Here is a 24,119-nt window from a genome sequence, read left to right on the forward strand (position 1 = left end):
AAAATTCTATTTCCTCCATACATACAGGAAGTACATTACCAATTCTGTACTTTCCGGCCTCTCTAGGGAGTATTAGTTTCGCGTAACGGGAGAAAGAACATGGGCCAGACCCACTGTGTGGTGTGCCCTGACCCCGTCACACAGCAAATGATGGTGCTCTGCATGCCTCTGAAGAACAGCACACATTCCTGCTTTTTTTTTCCCTCAGTGTTCTCTTCAATATTCTATTTTTAATAGAAACAGGATCAAGTTGCTATCTGAAATTTATAGCCTTGTATTATATGGCGCTCAATCCATCAAGGATTTGTGTCTCTCTGTTCTGTGTAAACCTCCCTCCTTCTGCGAGCAGACCTTTTAATCTACAGTCAGCATTTCCAGATAGTACTGTAATGTAGGGAAATCTCTGCCTGCTTATAAAATACTGCTTAGGTATCAAGCAAAACACATCCACCTTTTAAATCAAATACCTTTCACAGTATTTTCAGATACACTAAAGACGGCAGGACCTGAGGATGGCATATCTGTTTTGAGTCACAAAGTATAAAAACCCTCTATATGAAAGGTGGCTGAAATCTTAACGTTCAGACTCTGACAAGTACTAATCACATTTCAAGGAAAGGGTTTGCCCCACTAGCAGCTTTGTTCTGCTGGGTGCGTTTCTGCACAGTGAACACGCAGAGCCCTGGACAGCAAGTGTAGGAAGCCTGGTGCTTGTCTGGCCACGACCAGGCCTTGCACCAGGCTGGAGAGGCCTGGAGCCCAGGCAGCCAGGCTCTTGACAGGGGAAGAGGCTGGACTTCCTTTTCAAGGAGTATTTACTGCTATGAGGCTGCACTGTTAGCTGAGAGTCAAAAGAGAGTCTTCATTCTGTCACTTAGTTACAAATTCACCCCCTTTCTGAACATAAAGAAATGTAATCTCATAGAGAACCATGTGTGGGCCCCACATCTTGATCTCCTTTAAAGCCAATTACATCACACTCTCCCTCCAGCTCCCTCCAGTGCTCTAGAGTCTGGCCATAGAGATGGGCAAGAATGAGGGGTCCCCTGGGCCCTGGCTGCTGCATGGGTGAGTGGGGCTGTGGAAGGAGGGGAGCCCCAGGGAAGCTGACAGCTGACAGGGTAGCCAACTGCCCCAGCCAGCCCTTCGCACCCATCAAGGTACATAAATACGTTCCTGCTCTGAAAGGAGGTTCAGAGGGAATAATGATGATAACGGACATAAACAGTGCAAAAAACCCCAACCACCACACACATCTGGAAAGAGAAAACTAGATGATCAACTGCATTGTACATCTGAATCCCTGGATCCAGGCAGCATCAGTTGCCTAATTTTTAGAACATTTAACAGATGTAATTATATGGCAGCAAAAGCTACTAGGAAAGCAGAGAAATCCTCTTTTTCTCTAAGAGGAAGGCAGAGTACCATTAATGGATATAATGCAAGACGACACATTCCAAAATCTGTTCAATTAATTAACACCAGTGAGGACAATCTGGCATGTTACTGCAGCTGTTTGTAAAAAAGGAACATGTGCCTTTCTAACTGCTGATTTGTTCTAAAAAATAACTCCATTTTGTTTTATAAAAGCAAGGTGGCAAGTGGGAAGACCATCGCTAACATAATGGTCCTACTGTGGGCTTTTATGAACAAAACCTCTCCTTTAGCAGCGAGAGAGCTGCAGTGGTTTCTCACCAGCAACGCCATTCAAAGTTGCAAGAAGAAAAGATCATGTTAAATGTAATCACAGTTCTGGGTTTTGTGGCTTCTTTCATCTGCATCTTTAGGGAAATCTACATCCAGGGACCACCCAAGTGAAAACGCCGCCCTGGTGCCCAGGAGAGCCCAGGTGCTGCAGTCCACAACCGCTGAGGCCTCTCCCTGCAGCAAGAGCCCAGCCCGCGGCCTGGTGCTGAGAGCTGCGCTGGCCTGAGCCGCAGAGGACAGGCTGCTGGTGCCTACGCTTGGCCGCAGCTCACCCCGCTGAGCTTTCTCCTGATTTCTCTCTCAAGAGACCCTGAACTGCGAAGTATGATGGCAGGTCCACAGCGTCCTCAGGCCCTGACTGTGTATGTCCTGGTCAGTCACAGGTGGCGCCACAGGAAGCACGTTTCTCGACCAGCATCAGGGCAGGGCCACTCCCACTCGCAGCGCCCTGGTAGGAGCCCCACCCCCACACCCTCTGTCCCTGCCCACTCCCTTCCACTAGGTATTTATTGTATTGGGCCTACCATCTTCAGGCAGTGGGTCACAGAACAAAAAGCACTATGGATTGGTTAACTTGGTTCTTAAATACAATTAGAAAAATAGGGTTATTCAAACCTACGGGACTCTGGATGCCTTTCCTAAAGAGACGGCTTCTCAGGCACAGGCAGAGGAAAGATGGGGCTCCCAGAGATGATCGGCCCGCACCCCCCTCTTCCAGAGGGCAAAGTGACTCGCCACCTTCCAGAGCTAGCAAGGCACAGAGTCGGGACACAAAGTGGGGTCTGAGCCTAGGGCTTTTTCAACCCCATCACTCTTCCACACTGGGATTTTACTTTTAACTATTTGGAGTAAAGTATGTCCTCAGGGCTTTGCATTTACAGAGCCTACCTATCTCTATGGATTCCAGTATAACACATTTAGTTGTTCTAAAAACTACAGTTCACAAACTCCAAAAGCTCTGTTTAACAAACAGGAGTGTCTCAGAGAGGCTGTGAGCCAGAGACATGCTAGGACCTGGCCCTCCCATGCTCCCTGTGAGGAGGGGCGCCGAACACAAATTCTGGGCAGCGATCGGTGACAGCACTGTCTGGAGAGAGCTGGGCCTCCTCTGGCGCTGAAACTACCAGGCCTCACCAAAATCTCCGTCCAGTTAACATGTATTCACTGAACTCACTGAATACATACACGGGGCCAGGTACCTAATTCGGAGCTGGGGCTAGTGGTGAGTAAGACAAACCAAATCATTCTTCTCCAAGCTACTGCCTCCTCGCTGGAAAAACAGACAGTAAACAAAGAAACAAACTAATTAACCAGAAGAATATTAGCAAGTAAAGTTGTTAGTGTACAGAATTAAGGAGTGGAGGGATGGTGTCCGATGGGCTGCACTATTTTTTAAGTTGAGTGGCTAAAGAGAGCTCTCTTAGAAAGTGACATCAATCATCACTCTGAGAAAGTGACATTTAAAGAGATCTGAAGGACAATTAAGAATTCTCCATGCAATATCTAGGAAAAAGAGCATTCCAGGTGCAGAGAACGGTAAACACAAGTTCCAAAGCAGAGTGAAGCAAGGTGTGTTCAGGTGGGGTGGGAGCCCAGGGACCGTGGAGATGGGACAGGACAAGGTCAGAGAGGACGTGACTCAGATCAGACACTGCTGCATAGCCGGGGCGAGGAGTTTGGACTTAGTGTGCAGTGGACCCACTGGAAGGTTTTAAGCAGGGGAATGACGTGGGCTAATTACAAATAAGATTGTATCCAAATGATGAGGCCCTGCTCTAGGGCGGGAAGTACCCCTAGGCCAATCCAACAACTCACTGGTGTTGCCCAGAATTTCCAGCAGCTCACGCTGGGCCGGGAGACCGTGCCAAGGTTGTGCCCACTGCTCCCCCTTAGCTACCTGCCGACAACTCCACAGGCTCCTAGCATCATCTTCAACTCTCAGAGACTCTGGCTCTAGCAATGAAACCTTTTGCCCACCACTGGTGACATACCATGAGTGGCACCTCAACATACTGCCATTTCACAGCATAACCTGGGCACAGGCCCTGCGATGATTCCTGCTCCGGACTATGGCTAACACTAACTGTGGGACCGGGGAGCTCACTTCTCTCTGGGTTTTAATTTCTTCCCTTATAAAATGAAAGTTAAGAGGCTTTTAACTTCTTTTAAGTCCAAAAAAAGTGAGCATATGCACACATAATTATATTTTTCATTTCAGTCCCTCTTGCTGTCAGGCCCCAGATTAAAGACTCTTGGCCTAGATGACTCCTCATTTGCCTTTCAAGGCTGTAATCGATTCACTACGTCCAGAGTTGGAACAGGACTTCACTGCAATCTTCCCGCTCATGGACACGCAGTGTAAATCAGCACTATCAACTAACCTGCCTTTTAAAAAGGAAAGAAAGGGGAAGAAATGTAGAAAAGGATATAAAGAAAAAAAAAAAAAACGACGAATATGATGTTATTGTGTGAGTCAAAAGATGTGCGACTTGAAGAAATCTTTTACCTATCCAAATTTGTCCCTGAAACACAATTTGATCCACATTCCTACACTACTGATGATACAGATCTTTGTCAGCATAAGAGAATGTTTATAAATTATATTTGATCACATTTGCTTTCCTTAGAGGGAAGGGTATTTATTCAAAGTGAGGGGCACACACACAGTGCACGTGGGATGCATGAATGCATCAGTTTTAACAGATACGGAATTTAATTTCTAATATCAAAAATTACTAGCAAACTACATTATGTCTTCACAGAAATGACTGCTTGAGATAAAACCAAGTAAAAAAGAGTGACAATTTAAGGTGAATTTAAAAACTACTAAGTCCACAGGAGATGAGAACTGGCAAAATTCTGAAGGTGATGCCTGAATGAGCAGTGGGGGAGTCCCTATTTCAGAATCCTTTCAGCTGTTGTCAAAACAATCTCTTGGAGACCAGCCAGAAAGGGCTAATTAGTCTATAATTCTTAAGTCTACAATTTTTCCATATATAATTTTTTTTACTCAAAAAACTTTTCCCTTAGCTGCCTGTCTTTCCACATTGAGAATCCCCTATTCTTGAATGGAATAAGTCACTGTGGAATTTAATGTTGAAAATATCCAATTAAAAAAGCGACCGTTTTCTTCAATTATATTAGAATCCTATCAATTGCCTTCTAGATTTACTTACATTTTTCTGGTGGTGTTATTGTAATAGTCTGAGCTGTAAATTCTTCATCAAAATATCTGGTGTCTGTCTCTGATGTTACTTGAGGTTTAAAAGGAGGTACAAGCTGTAAGAAGAAAGAGTACTGTTAACATACTTCAGTGTAGGAAAAGTCTTCTCTTCGATAAAATGTGAGCAAATACTAAAGGAACAGTCCAGGAGACCAGACTGCTCATCCCTGTGTAAGGCAGATGTGGTGTCTGGCTTCCCAGTCAAGTCTCAACACAGCACTTGGTTGTTCTATATAAAAGTTGGAGGGATTATGTGAAATAGAATGAATGAAAACCAAAGAACAGGGTGGGAAGAGGATATTGAAAAGTCTGTCCTAATATTTTCTCCTAGTAACGTACATACAAAACCACACGGACGCAGACTGCTGCAACCAAATGCAGGCTCTTCCTAGTCAGCGAAAGCACAAGCTTGCTGGCTCTCCTCTACCTCTCCCGGTACCCGGCTGAACAGGTTATTATTAAACGCAGCTCAGGAACACAGTTATCCCCTAGGTCACAGAGAGTGTGCTGCCTCTGCACTTAGCAAAGGCCTGTAACTCTGCCGACCTGAGCTGGGCATTAGTGTCTGCCCCCACTGTGGAACAGGGGTTCACAGCAGCCCCTGAAGCTATGTGCAAATGTTTTGCCCATAGTTTTTATCAGTTCCTCAAAGGGAACCATGACCCAAAAGATTAACTGCTTTAGGGATGACACACTCATTTGCCTCCGGCCAGCAGCAGGCATGATGGGGGAAGGCCTTACACGCAGCTGAAGGTGACAGAAGCCAGAGCCCTGGGAATCTTTGCCTCTGCCGCCTCCACTGGCTGGGAGGGGGCTGGAGCCAGGAGGGGGCTCCTGCTGCTCAGGGCTCCAGCCTCACAGGTAGAGCCCTCAAGTTTCTTTTCAACATAGGAAGCCCAGGCCCAAGGCCTGGAGTCAGAGTACATGCTCTGATGAGTGCCATTCAGAACAAGGGAGGCTGTTTTTAGAAAAAAATTCCCATGAGGAAAACGGAACAACAGAAATTAGTATATTTTATACTAATTATATTAAACTTTACAGAAACAAATACACAACTGGCTTTAGACCAATGCATTTTCCACTCTTACCAAATTTACGCTAAATAATGAGCAAAAATTTTTAATTATTCTGTAGACAGACAGTGTTTTAAAAAACCAAGGAATGAGCAGAATTAAAAGCATGTTTTCAAAATAAAGGACCACATTTCCGTTTATGGCACATGTTAGAAAGCATTTTAAACTTACTTATTTTTAACATTTTTTTTTTCTCTATGCCCCCAACACACAGCTATCCTAGTCTCTATTACTAGCAATACTCTTTCGGGGACTGACTAAATTCAGGTTCCCCTGATCAGCTGTAATGGCTGCTAAGGTGCCAGAACTTGTTTCCGGCTGCTCTGAGGATGACTGGACACAAACAAGCAGTTCACTTCACTGACGGGAATCGCCCCTCTTTCACTCAGACACAAGTGCATTCTCACATTGCTTTATTTTTTCCTGAAAAGACTTTTCAACATCTGACACATACACACACACATCACCATTACACCTTCTTCCCAATAAAACAAGTTACACGAGGGCAAGGACTTCTAAAGTTCCTCACCAGCACCACAGACGTGCACACGAGCACACCAGAGATGACAGAGCCTGGGGAATTTTTGGTCTTCCTTGTAGAAAACTGAGGGCTAACTGCCTCTACCTGGCAGGCACCTGGGAGACAGGGATTCTGTTTGTGACTTTCCTTCTGATTCACTAGTCTACAAATGTTCAAAAAATAGGTCTTATATTCTTCCAATCAAATATTAACCACAAGAAATTCTTCAAGCAGAAATGGCTTCTTCTGGGCATGTGGAGTAGGCTTTTTGCTTACCTCTGCCCACCTGCTTCCTTCTAATGGCAAAAACTTAAATCTTCTTTTAAGTTTGGGGAAAGCTGTTATTCTTTTAGATGACAGAGAGAATGGTCACTTGAAACTTAAGAAAAACTTAACAGATCTTTAAACAGTTCTCAAAAGATTACAGGGACCTTAAACTAGTTTCTGTAAATCTCACGGTACTGCACTCACCTGACGTCCTCTCTCAAATAGCTGCCTTCCCCATCACTTTCTGTCCTCACACTGCCTTATCTTTTCTTCAAAAGACTTTTCAACATCTGACACACACACTCTTATACACACACACACAAATCTATTTATTTTCATCACCATTGTACCTCCTTTCCCCAAAAATGTAAGTTCCACGAGGGCAAGTACTTTTAAAGAACAGTTGTACTGAGGTGTGGCTGACACACAGTGAACTGCACATGTATCTTACAAGAGCGTACAACTGGATAAGCTTTGACGTATGTACACACACATGAAACTAGCACCGCCGTCAAGGTGGGGAACACCTCCACCACTTGTAAACGTTTTCTATAACCCTGTGTACCCTGTCCTCTCTCCCAGCCCCCCGCAGGCAATGGCTAACATGCTTTCTGCTACAAATGACTTGTTGTTGCATTTTCTAGACTTTTATGTAATTGGAACTGTTTAGTATACATTTTTTGTCTAGTTTCTTTCACTTACGATGATTATCGTGACATTTATCCACGTCACTGAATGTATCCATTTTACTCATCCATTCTACTACTGGGTAGATTCCATCACACAGATGTACCACAATTTGTATAATCACCTGTTGATGGATTCTGGGTTGCTTCTAGTTTGGGGCTGTAACAAATGAGGCTGCTAGTAATCTTTATGCCCAAATTCTTACATAGAAAAATATTTAACTAATTTATTTATACAAAGGGTAGAATGGCTGGGTCATATGGCAGATGTACATTTAACTGTTTAACAAACTGCCAAACTGTTCCCCAAAGCAGTTGCATCACTGTGCATTACCAACAGTACAGAAGAGTTCTAGTTACTGCAAAACTTTGCAATGTTGGCTTGGTCAGTCTTTCCAATGTTAGATATTTCTAGTATTTATGGTGGCATTTTGCTATGGTTTTAATTTATATTTCTCCAATGAACAATGATCTTTTTCATGAGTTTACTTCTTCTTTGACAAAAGGTCTCTTCAAATATTTGCCCATTTTTTCTTCCCATTAGGTTTAGAGAGCTCTTTATACCCTTTGCATGCATGTACTTTGTCAAATTTGCAATTTGCAAATATTCTTCCAGTTTGTAGCTATTCCCTTCATTTTCTTAACAGTGTCTTTTGAAGAACAGACATTCTTAATTTTGACAAAGTCTGATTTATCAATTTCTCTCTATTGATCATGCTTTGCCTTTATCAAAGAAATCTCTAAGTAACCTAATACCACAATGATTTTCTCCTGTATTTTCTTCTAGAAGGCTTTGCATTTAGGTCCACAATCCATTTTGAGTTAATTTTATATATGTTGCAAAATCTTTTTTTTAAAAATATGCATGTCCAGTTGTTTCAGCACCACTGCTGAACTATCTCTGCACTTCTATTGAAAGTCAATTAACTACACATATGTGAGTCTATTTCCAAATCACCTACTGTGTTGCATTGATCTCTTTGCCTCCCTTAATGGTAAATAAAAATCTGTGACGTCTGTAACAATCTGTTTTGATTACTGTGACTTGACAATTCTTGAAGTCAGTAGGTAGGTCCTACAATTTCATTTTTTGCCAAGTTATTCTAGCTCTTTCAAGTCTTCTGTATTTCATACGAATTTTAGAATCAACCTAACAATTTCTACAAAATAGCCTACTGGGATCTTGATTAGAGTTGTGTTGAATTTCTGTATCAATTTTCAGAGAACTTACATCTTAAAAATACTGAGTCTTCTAAATCATGAACACAGTATATCTCTCCATTGCTTTAGGTTGTCTTTTAACTTCTCTCAATAATGTTTTTTTAGTTTTCAGTATAAAGGTCTTTCAAATATTCTGTCAAAAGTATCCCTAAGTACTTTACATTTCTGTTACTATCATACATATTGTTATTACTTTCCACTTTACACTGTTGCTGCTGTATAAAATTAAAGTTCTTTTTGTAACCTGCTTCTATATATTTATCTTGTATCAAGCAAACCTATGGATTAAACTTCAGTATCTTTTTTGTATATTCCATATGATTTTCTACATATGTCATCATGTTGTCCATGAATAGACAGATTTATTTTTTTCTCTCCAAAATATGTGCATTTTATTTCTTTTTTTTTGCCTTACTGCACTGGCCAGAACTTCCAGTACAATGTTGAATAGAGTGAACATCTTTGCCTTGCGAAACCATTCAGCCTTTCTCCATTAAGATATTGAACAGTTTTTCCCCAGATATTCTTTATCAGCTTAAAAAAGTTTCCTATTCTAGGTTTACTAGAAGTATTTTTGTTTGATTGCTTTTGCTTATATCAGAAAAGGATGTTGAGTTTTTCTTGAATGCGTCTTTTCCTGCATCCATTGCGATAATCACGTATCATATGATAAATTATAATGATTACTTTAATTTTAAGCCAACCTTGTATTCCTGGAATAAACCCCACGTGGTAATGATGTGCTATTTTTAAAAATCTTTTCTTGATTTTACTAAAATTATATTAATTATTTTTTACATACATGCTCATTGAATAAATTTGTTTATAGTTTTTTTAAACTATCTTTGCCTTTTCTGGCATCAGGTTAAGCTAGCTTCACAGACTGAATTGGGAAATATTCCCTCATCTTCAATTTTCTGAAAGAATTTGGATAGAACTGAAACTATATCTTGCTTAGATGTTCAGCAGAATTCAGTGAAGCCATATGGATCTGGAATTTACCTTGTGAGGATTTTATTTAGAAATATAATTTCTTTAACACATAAGGTTATTTATGATATTTATTTCTTCTGGCAATTTGTGTCTTTCAAGGAATTTGTCCATTTCAGCAAAATTGTTGAATTTGACTATTTTTTTCAAAATATTTCCTTAAGATCCATTTAATAACCACAAAATCTGTAGCAAAGTCACCCCTCTCAGTCATGATATTAATAATTTGTCTTCTTGTTTTTCTGTTCAGTTTGATTAGAAATTAATCTTGATTGCTTGAAAGCTTTTCCTTTCATCAGTTTTATCTACTGCTTTTCTGTTTTCTACTTCATTGACTGTTGTTCCAAACTTCATTATTTCCTTTCTTCTGCTTACATTGGGTTTAATTTGTTCTTTTTCTAATTCTTTTTCTTAAGATGGAAGATAAGATCACTGATCTTAGACCCTCTTTTTTGGTACCTTTCCCTTTAACTATTTTGTTAGTTGTATCCCATACCTAAACATATTTTGTTTCCATTTTCAGTCAGTTCAAAATACTTCCTAGTTTCCCTTTTGACTTCTTCTTTGATCCATGGATTATCTTAAGTTGTATTTAGTTCCCAAATATTTGGAGACTTTCCATGTATCTTTCTGTTTTGATTTCTAATTTCATTCTCTTTCATTCAAAGAGAACATGCTGTAAGTTATATGGATCCTTTTAGATTTATAGAGTTGTTTTGCCCAAATCTGGTATATAATGGTAAATGTTCTATGTGACCTTGAAAAGAATGGGTGTTCTGTTGTTGGGTGTTGTTCTATGAAGGTCAATTAGATTAAGCTGGTTGACAGTACTGCTACAGTCTTCTACAACCTTAATGTTTTCCCCTCTACTTCTAATAATTATTTGAAGATAGTACTGCAATGTTCAACTACAGTCTATTTTTCCCTGCAGTTCTATTAGTTTTGGCTTACGTTTTGTTATTAGATACAAAATGATTAAGACTGTCATGCCCTCTTGATGAATGGATCCCTTTTTTACGGTGAAATGATCCTCCTCATCAGTGTAATGTTACTTGCTTTGAAATCTCCTGGTGATGCCAAACTACAATTTAAGAGCCAAACACTGATGAGGAAATCTTTGTAGCATATTCTACTCTCCTAATAGGACTGAAGAAAGTCCATGCTTTGCCTCTTTGTTAAGTGAGCAGTGCTCCACTGGTGCTCCACAGTGTCTCTTAAAGAAGTGTTTCTGTCGTATTCTGTTGCTGCTGTTGGTGGAGTCCTCCTTGGACAGGATGTATCAAAGGACTATTTGGTTGTGGCTTATAACTTTGTACATCAAAGAAAACCTCTGTTCATGTATTATTTCTTGGAGACATAACAAGATCTTGGTATTTTTCAGACTTCTTTTTCAAATTCTTTTATAATATACTTACATGATAAATTTCATAGCTCATAAGTACATAGCTCCTAAGGGGCTATATATGGATACAACTCATAAAGATTATCATCAGTGTTATAAAGTGGATGCATAATTGTCTACATGTAGTTAATAAACGCTGAGCACATTTAAAAATGGTCGCATGATTCTCATAAGGTTTGAGAAGGAGTCAGCGCTTTCTTTATACATGGTAGAAACTCAAGAGATGTAAACTTAACATAGTGCAACTATTTTAAACACCTAGTTTTAATGCTTAGAAAATCACTCCACTCCCTGTTATCATAACATAATACAAAATGAAGTACTTGTCTTACCTTCTCATAACTGATATGAGAGCATTTTACCTTTACTTTAGGGATTACTAGAGAAGAATATTTGGCACAAAACAGACACTACATAAATGTTGCTCATTGATATATGTTTTAGAGAAAAAGATGGAAAACTGGAACAAATTGAAATAAAGGACTAATCACAAAAAATGACTACATAAAAATTCTAAGCAAATGCTGAATTAAATAAAATTCATAATAAAATTTTTATATGAGCATTCCAAAATCAAAAAATCAAAATCAATGACTATACTAACAATATCTGAAGTAGTAAAGATCAAATAAACAAAAATTTGAAAGACACAATAACTTCCTGTTTCTGAACTTAAGTAAAAATTGTAGTATTAAAAACAAATACTAACCAGACAAAACAGTTATATAATTTTTAGTATCCATTTAGTGGGTCTTGAAGTTCTATATCAAGTAACAGAGAAGTTCCAAATAAGGCAAATAAATGCATTGCTTTGTTAAGTATTAAAACTAAGTTGTTTTCAATTCCTCTTAAAATAAGGACTTATATAAATAAATATCAAGAGTTCCCTATAAAATGAAAGGCACAAATTTTTAAAATTATGATTGTTTTGCTAGCTAATTTTCCTGAAATATAACGTAACATTAATGTCTTTACTTTCTCTGAATTAAGGAAATGAAGAGAAGCAAACTAACAAATTATTGTGATAAAGTAGGAGAAAAATTAATTGATCATATTGAATAAAATTTCAAAATGCATTTAGGGAGTCAAAATTATCAATACAATTTTGTGGTAAGAAGTTTAATATTCAATTAAATGACAGTAAAAGTGAAAAATATCATTACATCATTAAATTTTATTCAGTTAAATTTTCTTGCTGTAAATTCATTTTAGCCAAAATAAATAAACACGATGCCACAAAGGTAACTTACCTTTTTATCATATACATCTTGCCAGTTTACTCCAGAAAAGAAACTGTGTCTCATAATTTCTTTTGCATCATCTGGTCCTCCACCAAGGCTGAAAGAAAGGAAATAAAATTAAATGAGTATAAAACACTTACATAAGCCTAATGCATAACAAAAAAGCTTTTGTGAAATGTCACTTTCTGTGTGTAAATAGTTCTTGTGATAAAATAGCTATAAAAATAAGCTTTTGCTGTAAGATCTAATTTCCCTTTTATGCTATTAGTAAGAACTAGCTTCAGAATGCTTCAGGTATTTGAAAAGAGCACAGGCTTTGAAGATCAACCTGAAACAGGCAACCAGCTCTGGAATTTATGAGATGTATGACAGTGAAAAAGTTGCTTAATCTCAGTTTTCTCATCTGTAGAGTGGGGATAATACTAATAGCCTGGTGGATTATTGCAAGGGTTAGAAATCACGCAAGTAAGTACCTAACACAGCAAATGGTAGCTGCTGTCAATTCTATAAACCAAATTTATTTCAGAATAACTCTAGTCAAAATGCACTCTTGTTAACATAAATTTTGAAAAGACTAGACAATTGGTTAGAAAAAACAATTTGTAGAGCATTGCTAACAGATAGAAACTCATGGACTATTTTCATATCTCAAATGAACTTCTCTAGAAATGATATAATTAATCTATGAAATATCGTTGCAATGTAATTTTCTATGCAAGTTTCAATATAAATTAAAAATTTAAAAATATCTCCCATCCCATCTTTGAAGGTACTCTTATTCAACTGATACGTGACACAATATGAAATTCAGGTACTTTCTGGCTTCCTCAGTTTCAGATAGTGCATACTAGTCACTATGAAGAAAGAATGAAAGAAACAGAAAAAAACAGAAAAGGAAGTAAGGTAAGAGGGAAAGGGAAAAGAGAGAAGAAAAAGAAAGGACAGGGAAAGAATGAGGAAAAGAAAGTAAAGGAAATCTATTTAAATCTGAATTTGATATAGCAAATTACACTTGATCTTACTCATGGCTAGGAATGATGTGTGCTGATAATTGCTTAACCAGCTCCCTGGTGGAAATTATGCATACACAATATATATGTATATTACATACTTATTAATTTTACTGATACAAAATGTGAAGCACAAAATTTATAAAGAGTAATAAAATATACAACGTTGTTTGTTGTAAATTAACTATTGATATTTACAGAAAACTTTTGTTGATTTTTGCTGAGCTCCAAAGCCACCAGCTGACTGATGAGTGGCTCTGACATGAACACTAGCTCTATTTTGTTCACAGTAAAGACTAAGACGAAGGCGATGCAACAGACATATTTCAGAATTTCACTTGTCAGTTATGTGAGTAACTTCTTTACTGAATGGTTAATAGCTTAGGAAGAATGGAAGAATAGTTCCTCATTTTTGTGCTATTCATAATGTAATGGATACAGATACAACAAACTTTAAAATTTAGACTGTATTATTAACATTTCCCTATCACTTTCTTAAGTCTAAACAATCAACAGAGCAAATAATTGAAGCCCTGACTTACAGTGTTTGACAATTTTGGTGATGTAAATACTCCCACCACGGCCAGTTTCAAGTTATCAACATGTCACTCAACAAAGAAGTAAGAGATGTGCAGAGGCAAAACATTATATAGTATTTCTACCCTCAAAATATTTAAGCAAAATAATAGTAGTAATAGAGATAATAGTAAACGTAGCATTATTAAAGAGTGATGAGTTTTGAGTACTTTTTACCTTTGATTTTAATGTTCTTGATTTAACTGTAAGTTTATATAATTTAATTTTTAATAATGACTGTATTAAACAACCAGCTCACAAAATTCTTGAAATTTAACAACTGGCTTTTATAAGCTTGTACATGCCAACTCCCAGCACACCAACAGATAGGAAGAAAAACAAATAGGTCATAGAAAACAAACAATTATACAATTCTAATGAATATTGCTTATTACTGGGTGTAAGGAATACATGACCGGGAAGAATCCAGGATCCTCTGACACGCTGTCAACGGAAAATAAAACAAGTAGCTGACACCTTAATTATCTGCAGTGATGATCCATGGTTCCTATCCCAGATCCACAGAGTAAGTCACAGCCCTGATAGGGAACTCTTAGATTGGGTCAGATCATAACAGCCATGTTCACATTTGAAAGTTTTAGACTGGCAACTCCATATCTAGTTAACATTCAGCACTGGACTCCCTGGCCTCACTCTTTTTCATTCTATTTCAAGTTGTGTATGTCTCTCCCCTGGTAGAATGCAAATTCTTTTGAGGGGAGAGATCAGTACTGGATTATCCAAAAAGCATTTTAAGCTTGTGCTTAGGGAGCCAGAAAAGCAGAAACACCAAAACACATGTTTCTGAAAAGAATTATTTAACATTTCAAAGTATGCATCAAAGTAGTATGCATGAGGAAAAAAAAAAACAGACGTTCATTGTATTTTCTTTCACTTATGTTATTGTTTATTTCAATATTGTTTTCATTTTGAATTATATATGAGATGGTGGGTGAGGTGGGATTTGGAGTGGAGTATCTTAATTATTTTGTAAATAAAAGGTTTTAATCCAACTTTGGTTATTCATTTTCATGTCACTCCTCAGTTCTCTAGCAATAGTTTGGCTTTGGACACAGCCAGCATTTAATCTATATTTGTCAAATATATATAAAACTAAAGTATCAGCCATGAATACTACACAAAGTCTAAGAATATAATCTTAGACTGCCATTTTAGAAGTTGGGAGAGATTCTTTAACACAAGCTTCCTCAAAGTGTGAAACTGTCAAAAATTTCAATGTCAGTGACTCCCTAATATACAACTTAAGACTTCAAAATAATATCAAAATAAGATTTGCACTAAGATATTTTTGTCTAAGAATACCAAACTCTCAGATCAGAAAGCCAGACTAAATCCTCAGCTACTATGGATTCTTCATTATTAGAAACATCACAGAATTCATATTTTCCTTGTGTTACTGAATGCAACGAGAGGTCACGCTTTTCCTACAAATCTTGCATAGGAGGATAAAGGAGATAGTAACAGAGTAATCATAAAGTAATAAAGAATAAGAAGTAAAAGCTAGATGACAGCTGACTCTTTGATAGAACTGATAGCAATTCAGTAAAGAATATCAGAAAAATTCAGGCAAGTATTTAAAATAGTTGAATAGGAATAATAAAGAGGTATACTATAGTGCTATCTTTGATTATGTTTCCAAAGACTTTTCAGGATCCTTTGTTGGCTCTTTCTCTTCTTTCTACCTCTTAAATTTCGACATTTCCCAAGCATCTGTCCTAGGCTGCCTTCTCTTTATATTCTACTCTTCCCACTATTCTCATAGCTCCAGCTACCTTCTAGGTATCTACAGACCCAAATCCATATATTCAGTCACTGTGTTTCTATTAAGCACCAGCAGTATTTTCAGCTTCCTGCTTGAAATATCCATCTAGGTTTTCTATAGAAACCTCAGACTCGGCATAGCCAAAGCTAGAATCCACATCCACACCATCAAGCCTCCCCCTTTGCCTGTACTTCTTCTCTGTTAATAATACTCCATTCTCCAAACTAGGCATCCAAGCTGGAAACCTCAGAGACATCTCTGACTCCTTTCACTTCCTCACCCTTTCTCTTTAATCATTCACAAAGTTCTATTCAGTGCCCTTGGCCACTGCTCAGGAAGGACCATATCCTTTATCTGGACAATTCCACATGCATTCTTAATTATTCTGCCTACCTGTCCCTGGCCCTTCCTTGTTCTAATCCTTCCATGACAAAGATGCCAGAGTTATCTTTTCATAATACAAATCTGATTATACCATCCCTTACTTTTAACAATTCAGTGGCTTCTCATTCCCTTCTGAATAAAGATTAAATAAGAAACATACAGTCCTTACAATCTCACATACGAGCTTCATCTCCCAGTGTTACCCAACTCATATTCTACACTTCAGTTGCTAAACTCCTCAAATGTCATGTTCATTTGCAATTCTAGGTGTTCCTTACATGTAAAATTCTCTGCATGAACATCACCGCAAATTCCAACTCCTTCATGAGGCAGCTCATGTTTTCCAATCCCCTAGACAGAGCTAATCATTTCAATAGCATTTGTATGCAGTTTAACCTGAGCATCTGTGAATGTATGTTTTGTACCCCACATTATTCTATGAAAATTCAGAGCAGAGATTATTCATCTTATTCATCCTTGCATTCCCAATATTTTAATGCAGCAGTGGAGGGGCATGACATAACCACCTTACAAGGAAACAGTAAATAAAAAGATCACGTCTTCTCTTTAGACAATTGCAACTTCTGGGTTGACAAAACTTTTAAGAGTTGTCCTACATACCAGGCCACTAACATGCTGGAAATATATTTCATGTTTATTCAACAATTATTAAATACCTACTATGTGCTATCTCTAGGGGGGTTGGGGGAGATAAAGGGTGGGAAATGACAGTTAAAAATGAATGAGACATGGCATGAAAACCCCAAGTACAATTTTGTTCTACCAGCCACCTACAGAGGGGGCCACAAAGGAAAGGGTTGTCAAAGTTAACTGGAGGAGTCAGAAGTGGAAGGGTTAAAAACTGTCTGCCCTTGAAATCTAAGGCAAATATTAGATCCAAAAGTCAAGCAGATAAAATGGGAATTCTGGTTCTGTTTGAAGATTATCTCTAGCCAAGTACCACTTGTTAAAATAATTGTGAAATAATCACATCAAATGACACACATTTCAAAACCTGAACTAAGAAGTGGTACATTGAAAAGAAAATACAAGAGAAATACCAACTAGGCATGTGAAAACGTGACTTCTATTCTTGTTCCATCTGAATTTTCTGTGAGAACGAGGATAAGTCACTTAACCCTCCCTGGGCTTCATTTTCCCCTCAATCAAATGGAAATGCAAATATCTATCCTGTCTACTCCACAGGCTACTGAAAAAGTAAGGGAAACAAGAGATGTGCAAATGCTCTGAAAAAGAAAACAAAATCACTTCTATTTTATAAGGTAAGATCTCAGTTTCTAAGATTATGAAACACATTTTTAATGGTTCTTCACAAAGCAAAAAGCTGGTACTTCTTTTATTATGTTCATTTATTTCTGCCAAAGATAAAATCATGTTACTCATAAATTTAAAAGCTAGAAGTGTGTGATGGAAACCATCTCCTAAGGTAGACAAAGCCCACATTGTAGGATTCACTTATTCCTTCACTTATTAATTTGGTCTGACAACAAATACATATTGAGCATCAACCATAAATAGAACATTAAAAAATTATGTAAGGTGTTAACAAAAGATTAAACAATACATGAAATGGTCTATCTTTAAGATGCTTAGGATTTAAGAGATTTTCAGAGAAATACTGATATGCATATATATCTAGATGGAAGGATGGAGATATACATGTATACACAAACACATATATTAAGGGATGTTTTAAAATTGACAGTCATTTCATGCATGACTTATAAAATGTATGTGTACATAACTATATAAACATGAGCAAAGAATATAGCTCATTAAGCAAAGAGCTGCAGGATTCTTCAGGTCACAGTTCTAGCTACAAAAGTGTGTGAAGAGTTTTTTGCCATTAATCCTTTCAGCCAGGCATGGAAAAGAATTATCTCCAAACGACAAACAAAAAAGGTAGTTAGGTATGTTAACGTTGATCAGCTGGTGTGGGAGGACAGTACAGAGACGGTCCTATTCTTTCCATATTGTAAATCAGTAGAAATATAAGAGCCCAGAGTGAAAGGCAAAAAAGGGATCTTTCTATCCTCACAATGCTAATAAGCACCATGGCAATTAAGAAACTGTGCATAATATTCCCCAAATCCTTATTTGGTAAAATCTGTATAAAACTTCCAAGTTGGGAATGAATTGATGAAAATTTTTAAATGCTCCATATTATGCAGTTAAAAATAAGTCAGTGTCTCATGGGAAGATGTCTATACCAAATACATTGCTTCTTGGAGTTAGTTATATTTGAATTAATTTCCACATCACACTTTCTAACCATATTCATCAGTAACTCACTGCATGTTATTTGTGGCTTACCGTTTATTTGGATCCTTTATCAAGAGCCCTGAAAGCAATGATTTTGCATCTGAAGAGAGTGTTCGAGGAAATTTAATGTCTTCCATTAGAATTAGTTCAAAAAGTTTCTCATGATCCTGGTTGTAGAAGGGCAACCGCCCACACATCATTTCATACATAACAACCCCAAGGCCCCACCAATCCACGGCTCGGCCATAGTCATTATCTTCTAACACCTAAAAGTGAAACCAGCAAAAGATTAATTATTACACGTTAACTTTTACAGCATTATTCCTAAAACATAAGATTTTTATCTAAAAGTGAATCCCAACTTTCAAAGCCTAGGTAGGCTATCCTGAGATCTTGACATTCAAACTATGAAGCAACCTACAAAAGATACAAATCACACCAAATATGTGAAATGTTCAATATATATCCTGAAATGATTGGGTACAAGAAAAGGTCATGCAATAGATTCTAAACAAATGAGTATAAGTGAATCCTAAAGATCAAATGAAGACCATGTGCATATTTGCACATTTTCTTTTAGGCCTACTTAATTTTTCATTCTGGTTCCACTAACACTTTAAGTAACAACTTAGAGCTGAACTGTGCTGATTACAGAACATATAATGTGTCTAACACATTCTTGCACTGAGAAGAACTAATACAAATCAAACACTGAAACAAACACTGGTACAAATGCAATGTACCAGAGGAGAGTCCAGGGCATGACAACCATGAAAATAAATATGAAACTTTTGGAGCCCCTACATGCTTAAACTCTTTCAGGAAATATTTAGTCAACAAAGTGAATATAAAGATCTATTGTTTGGGTTGGAATAAACTTTAGTATCCAAAGCTTTAGTATCTCACAACAAAAATTTCTATTAAACACAAACAATAAAAATCGTGGACTCCATATCTGTTTGGTATTTGTCCTTAAACTTATTTCCCAAAACATATTACATGCAAAATAAATTTAGTAAGAAATAATATATGAGTATCAGTTAGGCTATGCTAGAGCAACCTGTTCAAACTGAAATATGATAAACCCATTTGTTCTAGGAAAAATTTGATTTTACCTAGATATGTTCCTCATCCAATGGAATTTTCTTTATATATTTGGGTCTTTCAATATTTTATTGTAAGTTACTGTATTTGAATAATCTTAAAGCTTACTTTATCTAATCCTTTTAGCTTTGTGATAAACACATCAAGAAAACCATACACTGGAAACTTATCAATTAAAAAATCTTATAATTGATTATATGAGAGAGAATTTCATAAAGAACAAAGTAGTATTCTAAACTTTCTTAGTTAATTAAATGAATACATTGCTGAAGATTACGGCCATGTGACTTTTACTTAAAATTTACCGATAATTTCATAGTATCACACATGATAATTTTCACAGCTCCACTATGATTACTATACACACTTTGAAAGGCACTTTGGTAGACAGGATATATCTAAAAATGGAGAATATAATTTCAAAAAAACCCACAAAAACTACGTTACCTAAAGATATATTCATAGTGTTTTAAAACGGTACAAAAAGATTTTTTTCTTCCATTACTGAGACACAGTTGACATAAAGCACGATATAAGTTTAAGGTATACAGCATAATGATTTAACTTACATATGTCATGACTACCACAATAACTTTAATGAATATTCATCATCTCATAAAGAAACAAAATTAAAGAAATAGAAAAAATATTTATCCCTTGTGATGAGACCTCTTAAGGTTTGCTCTCTTAACAACTTTCATATATAACACACAACAGTGTTAATCATATTTAACATGTATGTTACATCCCTAGTACTAATTCAATTGTATCATTGTTTTGTGGCTGAAGACAACTAGAAATTGCATTAGCAAGATATAAACACTAGTCCAGTTTTTATGTTTTTCCACAAATCTTTTGTACATGACAAACAAAGCTAGATATTTTTGGGAAAACAATAAATTCTAGTTTTCATCTTTAGCCAAAAATATTTAAAATCTCTACCTGCTTCAAATGAGTAATGTGAGAACATATAGAAAACAAGAAATAAAGAAGCAGAAGGAATTCCACTTGTGTACTTAAAGGAAATCCTGTATATAAAATCTTTAAATACCAGTGACTTTTGAATCCTTCTCATGCCCAATTAGCAGAATGTACTGTTTGTGGATCTTTATCTGCTAGATACAGGATTTTACCTAATAACAAAAAAAATTTTTTTTAAATCTAAGTAATCTTTTACTACATTCCTACACCACCAACAAAACAGTGGCACACACGAAAAAGAGCCAAATGTGGTTTTTAACCTCTTTTTTCATAAAACCATAAAAAGCATAAAAGCTGGATTAACTGCCTCCTGAACCCACATTTCACCAGCCGGGTTCTCATCCCCAGCTGGCAAAACTGGCAATCCTTTATTTTTGTTTAAATACCTGGTTTGCTGCCAGAAGGGAAAGTGAGTACATAAAAAAAAGGTTTTATTTTTGAAGAGAAATAAGCAACTAAAGAATAAAACTGCAATATAAAAAAAATCTGTTTGATAAAATAAAATATATTTCATTTAGCTTTGTAAAATGAACACTGATTCTCAAAATTAGTGGTTTTGCTTCTAAACATACGAGCCTTAATTGATATATGATACATAATGCTACAATTAGAACTGTTTGTTGTGTTACTGTTGTTCTGATGTAATATATTATCTTACCGACATGTAAAACTTAGGCAATGTTGAAGAGAAAATATCCCAACAACTCAGCCAGACCTATTTATCTAAGAGTCTTCACTGTCAATTAAAAAGAAGGATTTCTGTTCAACTCCTACCTCCAAATAGCTGGAAGATGAATACACAAGAATTAAAAATAAAAGTGATTATAATATTCTACATGTGGATATATACTCTAAAACATGTTACTACTGTTCACACAACATCCTTTCTCTCTACTTATATCTAGATTATTTCAAAATACAATACTTTGAAATACTCTAGAAATTCCAGAATGAAATTAAAATCCACAGCCTTCTTTTATATTATTTTTGAAAGATAATCTTTCTCCCTTACTTGAAACACTTCTTTTTCTAAAATTACAGTAACATATAAAATTTACATTCTTTAACCTAAGAGTTGCAATTCCCTCTGGCTAACTCTGACGATTTTTTTTTAACCTTAGCAAAAAGGCTAATTTACTTCATGGTTATCATAAGGGCTGATCCAAAGGGTAGGATAAATGGTAACATAGAGGTACCACAGTGGTAAAGTACATTTCAACTCCATTATAATGCAACTTTTCTTAAAATTTGGAAAATATATGCAGATCAAAAACCTTTTCCTAGAGACACAATCCACTTAAAGACTTATCCTGAAGAATTAATCTAAAGAGTCTCTTTTCCATTAAATCAATATTAGTAATGTTTTAACTAAAATCAAGTTTAAATATGAATGCAGATATTTGGTATTTTCTTCTATACCTACTGTCCTGTGTAACCACAGATGTAGCTTCACTTTATAACAACATTTAACACAAATGACCAAATGGAGGTAAATCCCCCCACAAATGGGGATTTGGGACACTAAAAGAATGTAAATGTTTAAAAAATGATGAGAGGTCACATCAATAAACACCCAGACAGAGCACAAAACCTAGGAAACAAGACTCAGTTTTAATTTTTCCAGCAGATGTCAGAGGTTGCTTTGCTTTTTGATGTAATAAAACCTAAGATTCAAGGAAGTCACAGCCGGTGAGATTAAAAAAAACAAACCCCACCATGAATAGCTCTTTACTGGTTGCTAATTTCAAAGAATGACATTACATAATAAACTAAAATTTTTAAATCATATCATCAGTTAAAGTTTCCAGTGTAAATACTAATTGGCTAATGGGCACTTTGAAAAAGTGTATTCATTCCAATATTCTTTTACCAATTAAGATTTACTGGGAGGCTAAAGGAACACCTCCCTCAGTTTGTTCCCAGGCCACACAATGCACCCAAGGCAAGCAGTTATGAGGAGGCTATGTGTGCCCTGGAGTGACTTACTGCTCAATCAATAATCCTGACAGAACAGATGGGGAAAAAATTAAACATCTAAACAAACTGTCTGTACACCTACATTGTGAAAGTAAACTGCGAACTTGGATGAACCAATTTACCGCTAATTCAAAAAAAAATTTTTTTTTCTTGTAACCTTATATTTCAGGTAACTAGTATGTGTGTGCTCTATATATAAACACATATTTATATATTTATCATTTATATTTATGTATCATTTACAGAAGTCCTTTACATATTCTTAACAGCACAGGAATTTGCTGAGAAAAAAAGACCCACAAATCTTCTAATTCAGATTCTAAATGTATTGCAGCTTCAGGAGAACTATATATTTTGTAAGAACTACAAATTCCATGGTTTCTTGGTATTATCTTCATAAATACATATTTTATATCCAGTTTTCAAAAGCTATAATGATTCTAAAGAGACTGAAACTGTAAGTGCCATTTGTTCTGAATTAATATACTTCTAATCTTTATGGCTATCTTCTATCATGTACACACAAGTACTTGCACACAGCTAACATCGTACTTTTGAAAGCATTCTCTGGCTAGAACATGCAACGCTCTTGAATAAGAGAAAAGCTAAATGGATACAATACTGGTGATTAAATTATACTCACACATAAGTTCCTAGAGATTTCTATACTTCTTTTTTATCCTAAAGCAACAGACATTATGGGATTCTAAGAAACTGGGTCTCTGTAACCAGAGTAAAAACGGCTGCTGTAACTACAAGTAATCACTAGTGTTTCCAGTCAGGGTTGGTTTTCTCTATGTTCTTAAGTTTCAGAGAATTTAAAATTAAACTTTGTGCTTAAATTAGAATCATTCCAAAATACTGAATGCAAATATTCTGATTGTTAAAACCAAAAGACTGCATAACATTGAAAAGAACTTTAGGTGAAAAATAGCTCCTTCAAGAGCTGACAGAACTCTAGGGAAGTAAACGCTGCTACTTATAAACGCTGAGAGACATTAACGTACAACTAAAAATGCCATTTTTGTTCGTATTTAAACAATACCCAACTTGGGGACAAAATGGGATGATTTTTAACATTACTCAGAAACAGTGTAAATAGTAAGCCAACTCATCACAGTTAGAAGTTCTTAAATGAAATAACTGTAAAGCAGACGACTTCTATCTGAACTAATCACTGTGCTTCTTCACTTAGTTTTCCCCTTAACATTGGCGGCGAGAACTCTCTAGAACTGTCAGGAAGATGAAGGTTTTCAAAAATACCTCAAGAGAACAATATTACGTGAGTCATTAATAATTAAATAAAATATTAGAGATGTACACAGTTTTAGGAAGGCTACTGTAACAACTTCTTATTCTTACAAAAAGCTTGTAAGTTTGAAGATTTAGTTTCACAATCTGTTAGAATCAGGAGAATTCTGTCCAAGGGCTAAGCAAAGTGTAACTATGTGTGCTGCTGTTTTTATCTACAGATTAAATATGCAAACATATTCAACTTTGGCCTCATTCATTTCTTTTAAGATCTCCTAAAGATAATATTGACAGAGTCAATAAATAGTGTCTTTTACATCTATTCTTTGTTGTATTTAAAACAAATACACAAAATTCCATTCAGCATACTTCAATCAAGTTTGGTTCTTAACTACTCCCCTCACCTACACTACTCCACATTAGCAACTACCTTCATTCTT

At 36.3% G+C, this 24,119-nt stretch overlaps 1 protein-coding gene across 10 annotated transcripts in view; it reads right to left on the reverse strand.

Moving 5' to 3' along the window:
• Positions 1–24,119, reverse strand: part of AKT3 (AKT serine/threonine kinase 3) — a 210,645-nt gene that overhangs the window by 6,609 nt on the left and 179,917 nt on the right. For all 10 annotated transcript variants that reach the window (XM_064477233.1, XM_064477232.1, XM_064477235.1 and 7 more), the window contains 3 exons: positions 18,418–18,632; positions 12,340–12,427; positions 4,884–4,986 (listed from right to left, as the gene is read on the reverse strand). In XM_064477233.1, the coding sequence (XP_064333303.1) occupies positions 4,884–4,986; positions 12,340–12,427; positions 18,418–18,632 (406 nt within the window). The remainder of the gene's footprint in view (positions 1–4,883; positions 4,987–12,339; positions 12,428–18,417; positions 18,633–24,119) is intronic.

This window comes from Camelus dromedarius, chromosome 21 (genome assembly GCF_036321535.1).
Source record: "Camelus dromedarius isolate mCamDro1 chromosome 21, mCamDro1.pat, whole genome shotgun sequence".
Classification (NCBI taxonomy): Eukaryota; Metazoa; Chordata; class Mammalia; order Artiodactyla; family Camelidae; genus Camelus; species Camelus dromedarius.